Source organism: Taeniopygia guttata, chromosome 3 (genome assembly GCF_048771995.1).
Source record: "Taeniopygia guttata chromosome 3, bTaeGut7.mat, whole genome shotgun sequence".
In the NCBI taxonomy this organism is placed as follows: domain Eukaryota; kingdom Metazoa; phylum Chordata; class Aves; order Passeriformes; family Estrildidae; genus Taeniopygia; species Taeniopygia guttata.
This window is the reverse complement of record NC_133027.1, coordinates 58,322,134-58,331,841: the sequence shown is the minus strand read 5'-3', so window position 1 is coordinate 58,331,841 and position 9,708 is coordinate 58,322,134. Positions and strand designations below refer to the sequence as shown.

Sequence of the window (9,708 nt, the reverse complement as noted above, 5' to 3'; positions counted from 1 at the left end):
CCAGTATCACCTGTGGGACCCTGGGCAGCTTGGCCAGGAGGAACTGAGTGGTGAGTAGGACCAGAGTCCCAGAAGCAGGTACGTCCAGCAGCAGAGATGTAGCCTGAGACTTCGGAGCCACTCTGTGCCAGTCCTCCAAGTGCTCAGCCATGGAGCTGTGCAGCAGCATGCCAAAGCCAGTGTCTGGGAAGAAGCAGGTGTGGAGCCAGATTCCTGTGCAAAGCCTGCCCCTGTTATTTGCCTTCTTTTGATTTGTACTTTTGTTTGTTTGAATCTGTTTGTTTCTTTGTTTTTAAAATATATATATATATATGGAGTTTATTTTCCCCAGTATCTTTCCTCTCCCTTCATAGCAGGCAAGAACTTTTATGACTATTCAGTTTTGTTTTGGTTTTATTTTTGTTTAGTTTCCACAACATTATTAATTGTTACAGAAATATCCTTCAGCAATGCAGCAAAAAGTAGGTGGGGGATATGGGTTAGAGGGTTGTGGGTAGAGCCAGACCAGTCGGACTCCAAAGTGCCTTGTAGATCTGACAGTCTCCAGTGCAAGGCTACTGAAGCAAAAACTCCGGCCAGATATGGGGTGGAAATTCAGAAAGAACAAACGAAGATGTGAAGAATAAAAGACAGCCCGATATAGAAAGTTCTGTGTAGTGAACCTGTGCCCACGCAGGACTGAATACCCACCCCAGCTGGGAGGGGACAGTGCCACAAGGGAAGAAGACAGCAGGCAGCACGAGGGTGCGGGTAACACACGTGGGCCAGCTGAATTTCCCCTGGGCGCCGGGGGGCAGGCTCGGGGCTCGCCGTCTCCTTGGGGAGGTGCTTCCCGAAGGAGGCAGGTGCGCTCACGCCAAGGGAGGGGATGCTGTGAGCAGCGGCCGCCGGGGCGGGCGGGCCGGGGCGCCGGGCGGGCCGGGCAGGGGGGGCGGAGGGCCGGCTCCCGCCTCCGCGGGGCCGCCCCGCTGCAGTGTCCCGGCAGCCCGGGAGGAGGAGACGGCGGGGCGCGCAGGCAGCAGCGGGGCAGCCCCGAGACGATCGCCGGGCGGGCGGCAGCTCCGCGCCCCGCCGCTCCCGCCGCCCGCGCCCCGCGCCCCCGGCCCCATGGCGGGGCCCGCCGCCCCCTGGGCCGCCCTGCTGCTGCTGGCCGCCCTGCTGCCCGCCGCCCTGCCAGGTACGGGGTCAGCGGCTGCCGGCCCACGCGTGTCGCTGCCCGGCGGCGCGGGGCGCGGAGGGGCCGCGGGGCGGGGGGCTCGGGGGCCACACGGTGCCTGGGGATGCCCAGCGGCGCCGCTCTCTTCCCCGGCCCGGCAGGGACAAGCGCCGCGGCGGCATCGCGGGGGACACCCGGCCGAGCCAGCCGCCTCCCTGCCCCGGCACAGGCACCTGCCGCTGCCGCCCGGGCGGGGAGGGGAGCTGCAGAGCCGGGCAAGCCTCGGCACTGAGGGTCACCCGGCTCTCGGACCGGCCGGGACCCTCCGTGGGTTAGCCCGCTGCGGCTCTGCCGCGTTTCCAGCAGCTCCGGAGCGCAGGGCTGCAGCCCGCAAGGACGCCCGTGACCAGACGTGAGCAGATGGCACCGGAGGGTGACAACCTCCTGCTTGCCTTCAGCCTGTGGATGCCTTTTTCCCCCTGGAACCTCCTGCTGGTTCCATCGTCCCGTCTGGGCTCCCTTGAGGAGCCCCGCTCGCGCGGTTAGCGGCACTGACACCGGGAAGCCAGGAGAGAGAGATCCCTCTTCCCTTCGTTCCCGCCGCCGGAGTCCTGTGGACCGAACCCTGTATCAGCCTGGGCGAGGCTGGCGCTGCTGTCAGAGTTCCCCGGGCCCGCAGGCTCAGGTTTAAGCTGCTCTGGAGGTGGCGTTGTGGGTGGCAGTGGCAGATCTGCCCTGTCCTTTCCCTTGTGGAAGCAGTCTACGGTCACTGCATCCCCCGCGGCACTTTTTGCACGGCAGGCAATGCTGAACCGGATCTCCTCAGCTTGTGGGCACAAGGTCTGCACCAGAGCACGGGTACAGACAGGGTACAGACACACATACAGAGGCATCTCAGCGCTAGAATGTAGCTGTTGGGGTTACAGTAGCCAGAGCGGCACAGGGACACTTGCCCCCAGGCTCCGGATGTGGTTGGTGGCTGTCCCATCTCCAGCCCCGTGCTGTAGTTGCAGTGGAAGGAGCCAGCCAAGGGCGATAGCATCCTCCCCAACTCTCCCTGCAGCTCTGGGCTGTGCGGCAGAGCCTGGGACTTCATGTCACCCGTGGCTTCTGGTGAGTCTTAGTGTGCAGTTAAACAACCAGAAAGGAATGATCTGCTTAACCTGGAACTGTACTCTCTCTGCAACTTGCTGTGCCAGTCCGGGTTAAGCTTGGGATCACACTCCTGGAAGCGGTTTTATAATAGTGCTCCCTTGTGGCAGTGGTAAATGGAGGGGGGAACTGGATTTCTGGGGCTGCTTGCTGGAAGGGGAGAGGAGGAGGGAAGGGAGCAGGGGAGTTTTTGTTCTGCTAGTGAGGGAAACACCGTGAGAAATGTCATAGCCTGTGAGGAAAAGTGTTAGCTGTTGAGTGCATGCAGGCTCTTGTTTCCCTGACTCTGTAATGTCTAAAGTGATTCTTGGAGATTCTGATACTTCACTAAAATTTTTGCATGTAATATCCATATAGTCTTTCTTTGTTTGCCGTCCGACACCAATGTGCTATAAAAATTAGGCCAATTTCTGAACAAACCCAAATGTGTTGGCGTAGTGCTGCACAGAGCTCTGCGTGCTTCCCAGCTATGGAACTCTGGAGCACACCAAAACCTGCTCGAGTGGGAATACTGTGCTGTTAACCCCAGAGTGGCTGGACAGGACTGGGTGTGGGCTGCATGTGTACTCCCTGTCCTTGGTGTGCTGGCCACACTGGGTGGACACCACATTCCCTCTCCGGTCTAGAGAGTAATTTATAAGCTGCTAAGCTGTGTCCTGAGCAAGTGCAGTCTCAGGCAGGAGGGCTGATGAGTTCTGGAGTTCTTTCTCAGGGGATAAAAACCATTGCTGAGCACTTTTGCTGCCCTTGGTCCTGCTTTCTCACACTCTTGCTGTGTTTAAAATGGTCCTGCTGACCACCTTTACTGCATGTTCTCTGTCTAGGGAACCTGTCCCAGATCCACTCTGCACTTTGGAACCTTTGTCCAAGTACCATGTCTGTGAGACAGGGAGGCTGCCTTGGCTCAGCAGACAGTCTCCAATGAAGTGAAAAAGCCCTTCAATTTTTGTCTGTGGAAAGAAAAGAAAGATTTTTCCCCTGTAAGGGTCTGGCATTGGGCTGGTGCTGCCATTGACTGTGTTCTGTTTATCAAAATAGAAAGTCAGTGTGGGGTCTGTGCCCAGGATTGTTGTGGCAGTCCTCTGGCCAAGAAAGCTTAAGAGAAGGTTGTTGTGCTGGAGCCAACTCAGGGGGCAGATCCCATTTGTGTATTGCCAAGAGAGATTTGTTGCTTGCTGCCAGATCCCATGTGTGGAAGAATGGATACTGACTACAGAAAACAGTAGTCACCCACCCACCTTATTAGCTTAGACAAACAGTATTCAAGAACCACCTGCAGCCAGTGGGAGAAGTTTGGGAGAAACATTAAGAGTCTATGTTCAGAGCAAGAGCCTTTCTGACAGCAGCACTAACTCTCATTTTCCTTCCTTGTCTAGACTGTCTGACACAAACAGGGAAAGCAGAAGGGTCTCCAAGGGAATTTTCCACTTCATTTAGCTCTAAGGAATGTATCTTCTCAGTTATTTAGGACAGTGCTGTAATGGTCTTAACTGTATAGCTCTGTACCAGCCTCTGGGTGTGTCAGATGTATGAAAGTTCCTGTGCCGTCCAAGTCTCAGATTCCAGCTCTTCAGACAGCACATGGACTGATTTTGGCTGGACGTGTGGTTAAGAAGATGCTTAAGATGCTTTCAGAAGCTGATCTATACAGAAAGAAATTAGAAGGGGGGGGTCTAAGTAGATGATGTAGCAAGACAATGACACACCAGCAGGGGGAATGGGATCTTGTGTCTATGATCCAGTGTCTTGAGTGAGCATTCAATTGCACAAAAATATAGCTCAGACACATTCAGTGATCGTATTCCCATGCAGGACACTGAAAAGTGACATCTAAGTTCTCAAGATAACTTAGGTTGGACTTTATATCTGCTTCACATTGCATGCAGCTGCCTGCAGGTGGGCTGTTGTCTTCACATGAAGGAAGCATAGCAGTATTTCCACCAGGTGCAGTTTCTGCTGCATGTCTAGGACCCATGGTTTCTCTTGCTGGGAGTTACGTAACACTCCTCTGTCTGTCACTGAGGAAGTGCTCAGGAATGTGGCTAAGTTGGCATTGGGATGTGCTGGCACCAGGCATTATGTCTCTTAAATTTATGCTGCTGCAGCTCAAGCATAATCAGAACTGGAACCTCTTTCTAACCAAAGACCTCTAGAGTGAACCTGTGTTTAGTAGTCTGGGTGTGATCCCAAATATGCAAAAGACTGCAGCCAAATCAACGCTTTTCCCCCCACCCCTTAGTTTTGAAGTGTCAGGATCTGCTTATCTTGTTTAACTTGAGTTACCTGTCTTCATAAATTAGTATTCCTTTACTCCCCCCTTCACCTGCCCAAGTGAACCCTAAGTAGATTCATGCATGTATTATGGGAACATTTACCTTTTGTTGTGCTTTCTGCTGGGAAAGAGGAGGGAGCATGGATGATAGGCATGTCTCCCACAGACTGCTAATGCACTAAGCAGGAGAAGTGGTCACTTCCCCAGAGGAAATGATCTGGACATTGATGTGCCTTCCTCTTGGGAAGCCTCATGCTGCTATTTTCTCCCCCAAGCTGCAGGTGTACAACACTTCTGTGCAGTCTTGAGAGGGTTCCCCCATCCTGCAGACTCTGTACTGATCCTTCAAGCAGGTGCCAGCACTCCCTGTTGTCTTTTTCTATCCCTGAAATTGCCACGTGTCATTTCTCTTTTACAGCTCCCTAAAGCAGCAACACTTAGACTGGTGTGCTGCACTGCAAGACTGTTTGTATTCCTTTGAATGCACATGAAATTTAATTTACTTGCAGCTATGAGTATTTTCATATTCCCCAAGATGAGAAAGATGGCTTCACTTCTGCAGCTGGTACCCCTGCCCAGCATGAGAGGGAGGGGCAGTGAGGCAGTGAAATCCAGAGGAGAGCAGCAGATACTGAAGCTGGGGAAATCCTTTCCCTCTCTCTCATAAGAAATCCAAGTATTTTGCTTCCATGTGGGTTGAGAACTTGCATTTTGGCTATGTTTGCACTAACGTCATAGCCCCTGAAGAGTGGTATGGCTTACATTTCATGTCAGTGGAGGAGTGATTGTTGTCTTGAAGAAATGTGAGGTTGCCTGAAAGATCCTTTGTTGTGCATGACCCAAAAAAATGCCTTTGAAATTGTGTTTGCATTTTCTTATACGTGTTTGCTATACTGCTTATTCTGCTGCACTGTTGGCTGCAAAACCTACAGTCTGTGTTGAATGTTCACAAACGTAAGTGCCAAAATAAACACTGCCAAGATCAAGACAGTGGCTTAAATTGCACAAGATTTAAAGAAAACCAAAGAACCGCTGAGATCTTCTGCTTTGCTGTCTGTTCCCTGAGTCTCGGGACACACGTTTCTTAACTTTCCTCCACACCCTGGATGCCTAGGGATTTAGAAGGGTGGTGTGGTTTAGTCCTGTGTCTCCACTGCTTGCCTCTTTACTGAAGAGGCATTTAGACCAGAAGGATTTTGCACTGTCCTTGTACCTGGCTAGACTGACTATGCACACTCTGATCCCAACTCTCATATTTATTCTTACTTGAGGCACCAGCAGCTTTTGCCTGCAGCACCTCTGTAGTTGGATTCATTTCCTTTGGGGGTGTACAAGCACCTGGAAAGGGTCTGCTTTCCCTGATTCCTCTTTAAACTTTAGACAAGCTTGTAATGAAAAATAAATTTTTCCATAGTGTACCACGTGGTTGAGTGCTTAACTGCTATACCGGTAGCAGAGTTAACAAAAGCAACATCAAACAGTGTTTACACAGCATCCCCTTCATTGCCTGGTCTTGATTTGCCTGGGGAGATGAGAGCTTGTGCTGACAGCTCATGAGCTTCTGGTCCCCAGCAAGACCTGCGCAGGCTGCTGAGTTCCCTCTGCCTGCTCTCTACTGGATGGGACCTGGTACCCACCTCCCCACCTCCCTCCAGACCACTTGTCCTGTGTCCTGCCCTCCTAAGGGACATGGCTGCTGGGTCATGTAGCTCTGGAAATGGCAAATTCTCCTCCCAAGTTCCTAGAGCTGCTGGCTGGGATGTCATATAAGGCCTTTTCTCCTACTCAGAGTTTCTGCATCTGTGTGTTTAAACTTCAGCATGTTTTGTACTGTTCACAGCACTTTCAGGATGGTTAAAATCTCTCTGGGTTAAATTGTACCTTTCTCAAGCAGCAGTAACTGTACCTCACTCTCATTGAACTTGTAACCTCTGGCCCACTATTGGCTCTTCATAAATGACATCTGTGCAGTGGGACACAGCAGCTTTTCCCACGTGCCAGGTTGAGTTGTGTACCCTGGCTGTGTCACATGTCTGTGCTATGGTGAGAGCTGAGCACTCTTCAGTGCCTCCAAAATCAGCCTGCATATGTCCCCATTTTGGTATAGGTGCTTGCATTTGGCAGGTCTGTATTTAAAGCAAATAGTGTTAAGGAGTGGAGAAGCAAGGAAAAGTGGAAGAAAGACCGAAGACATGTAGCAATTGTGTGCTTTAAACAGAGATCTTTTCCTAAACAAAGAGAAATCGTTAGTTACACCAAATGTGATACTGAAATACAGTGGTAAGGAAGCCTGTCCCAGCTTCTCCTAATCCTGGAAGAACACATAAAATGTACATCCAAATTTAACTATGTACACATTAAAAAGCGGTCTGGAAAAGTGTGCATTTTAAATCAACCCTCTTCAGTGAGTAACTCAGTCATCAAATCAGCTCTTCATTAAACAGAGTAAATGACTCTTTGAGGACTGTGGAGTGTATTCATATTTCACAGTTCCAGTGCAGCAATTCCACTATTACACAGTTATTAAGTCCTCTTGGGCACCCTGCAATGATCCTGGTTCCAACAAATTTTTCCAACTGTTGTAGTCTTCCTGCACTAAACTTATTATTTTTCCATTGGAGGAGTTGGTTGTTCTTAATATATACATTTGCTGTAAAATAAGAGGCCACTCTTCAAATGGTTATTTTTCATGTTTACTGTAGAGCTGACAGCAATATTTTGGCTGAAATTTTTTTTTTTGGGAAAAAGTGCAGGACTGCTGGAGCTGGAATGTTAGTGTTTCCTTGTCTCTAAAAAACATACAGAAATAAGAGAAATTGAATAGTCAACATAATTTGTTTTGGTATTCTGTTATGAAGTGCTTAAACCCTTCTTTCAGAGTGGTGTCCTTGGAAGGGTGTACAGAAGGGTTTAGCTGGAATCAGGAAATAACTACTGAGTGTGCCTTAAAATTCCTGCAATGGAAAGCAGCAAATGTAACTGGCAAAACATGCTGCCATGCATGTTTTGTGGTACCAGAGAACAGCCCAAGCCTTCCCACCTGTCTGACCAGCCCCCTCAGAGGCCCTGGATGCTCCTGCTGCTGAGGGAGGGGAGTGTGGGAGCAGCACCAGGTTCCCAAGCCTAGCACCCATCCAGCAGCCTGAGAAGCAGCCAGGCTTCATGTTTTCAGCCTGAGACCTTGAGGCAGGTGTGAGAACACTGCAGGATACAGGCTGTAGCCAGATGGATGAAGAGCTGGATTTAGATGCTGTAACTCCTGCTGGGTAACTCCTCTTGCTTCATGTGGCAGCCCCATGGAAGCTCCTAACAGCACCAGAGTCTGCCCCTGCAGGAGTAACTGAGCTGTACTTTTGCAAAGTCTGCATGTCTTTCCCTTTCATCACCTTTTGAAGCCATGCCGAGCTTGGTGACATAATTATGTGGTCTTTAGCCCGGGATGCATTGCAGATGGCCCTCAGCTCCCTCTCCAAGAGGCTGCAGCAGCGTGAGGCCAACAGTGATCTGGCTGAGGGCTCGCTGCACTTTGCAGGAGTGGGTGCTCTGGGTTATGTGTTTGCAGCCTTGCTGGCTGCATCTGCTGAGCTTTGTGTCAGCCTCTGTTCCAGCTGTGCCACTGGTCTCATGTTTCTGGTCTCCCAAAGCAGAGGTGCTATAAGCAATTTAAAACCAAATGGTCGTGATGGAAATGCTCCATTTGGCTTTGCTGGTCTGAGACTTCAGGCTGATTTCAGGTTGCATATATTTGTAATGTATGTATTTGATAAGTGTCTAAGGTTGTGTTACTGGAGAGGTGCGTTGGGATCACAAGGCCTGGTTTCATTCATCACAAGACTTTGAAAGTTGACAATTTCACCTTTCCTGAGCTCCACTGGCCCTGTTTTAAAAACGGGCTGAATGTTTTATCCATGCTGCAGTGCTGGAGAACTGCCCAAGACAGGACTCTACTCTCTTCTACTTGAAATTTTCCAAACAAGAAATAATGACTGATGTCTTGTGAATTGCCCAGTTGCCCAAAGCTGAATGTATGCAAAAGCAAAATTGCTGTCCTTACAAAGAAACAATGTCAAAAGAAAATGAAATCAACCAGAAAAGCTCTTCTGTGACAGTACAGCAACAGTATTGAAAACCTAGAAAGTCTAAACCTTAAACAGCAAACAGCAATATTAGCATGCCAAGTTTCCATGCTAACTGTGTACAGTGATGTATTTTTTCTTTGCAATGCGATGATTGCTCTGCCAGGGCACTGAGCTCCTTTTCTTCACTTGTGAAGCTACTGTAAGTCAAGCTGATCCTCCAAGAGCCTGACTACATGCTTAAATGAGAGTCAGAGGACTGAATGCTTAGTGGACACTGTATGAGTTTTCATGACAGCCCTTCCCAGTCAAGTCAGAGCTGCTGGGTTTCAGTTGCTGAGTACAAATTTATTGCCACAAGATGTCTCAGACCATATGTGCTCCTCATCTGCCCTCACAGCAAGTCAGCCCTCAGTGCAGGATGTGCCATGCCCCTTGGAACTGCTGATTGCTGAGGGCCAGACACCTCTGCTAACACACTTTCTTTTCTCTGCAAAACACTTGTTTAAATTACCCTCAGGGAGGGATGATGAGTGGTATGAGACACTGTGGGATTCTGGTTGTGTTTGGTATCACATCGTGCAGGTTGGGCTGGAAACCTGCAGCTGATGACCTGACATGGGAACGGGAATGAGTGTGAAACCTTGGAGGGATATAAAATTCTTTCAAACCAATTCTTAAGTGAAATTAAAAGAGAAATGGCTTGGAACTGGCTTAAGTCTTCCCTTGTGGTGGTGACAAGACAGCTGTCCCATGTTATGCTAGCACAGGGTAGTCACAGGCAGTGTGGTGTGGCCACAGTTGTGCCTGCACAGCAGCACAGTGGGAGTGTGTCTGGGAGAGGATGGTATCCACACTCCCACTGGGAGTGGAGGGAAGGAACTGTCATGTGTGTGTCAACAGTGGGAAGGGAGAAGGAAATACAAGAAAAAACAAGATTGTTTTTTCTAACACCAGCAGGGAAAGAGGCAGGATTCAGCCCAGTGGAGAGACCTGAAGTAAGAGCTCAGATAACTGATGGACCTCAGGGTCTAGTGGATATAAGCATCAGA

The 9,708-nt window shown here is 50.0% G+C and overlaps 1 protein-coding gene across 2 annotated transcripts in view; it reads left to right on the top strand.

Annotated features, from left to right (window-relative positions):
- Positions 1–986: 986 nt before the first annotated feature.
- FNDC1 (fibronectin type III domain containing 1) overlaps positions 987–9,708 on the top strand; it is a 63,709-nt gene continuing 54,987 nt past the window's right edge. For both annotated transcript variants that reach the window (XM_041715185.2, XM_072926925.1), the window contains exon 1: positions 987–1,177. In XM_041715185.2, the coding sequence (XP_041571119.2) occupies positions 1,108–1,177 (70 nt within the window). In that variant the 5' untranslated portion in view covers positions 987–1,107. The remainder of the gene's footprint in view (positions 1,178–9,708) is intronic.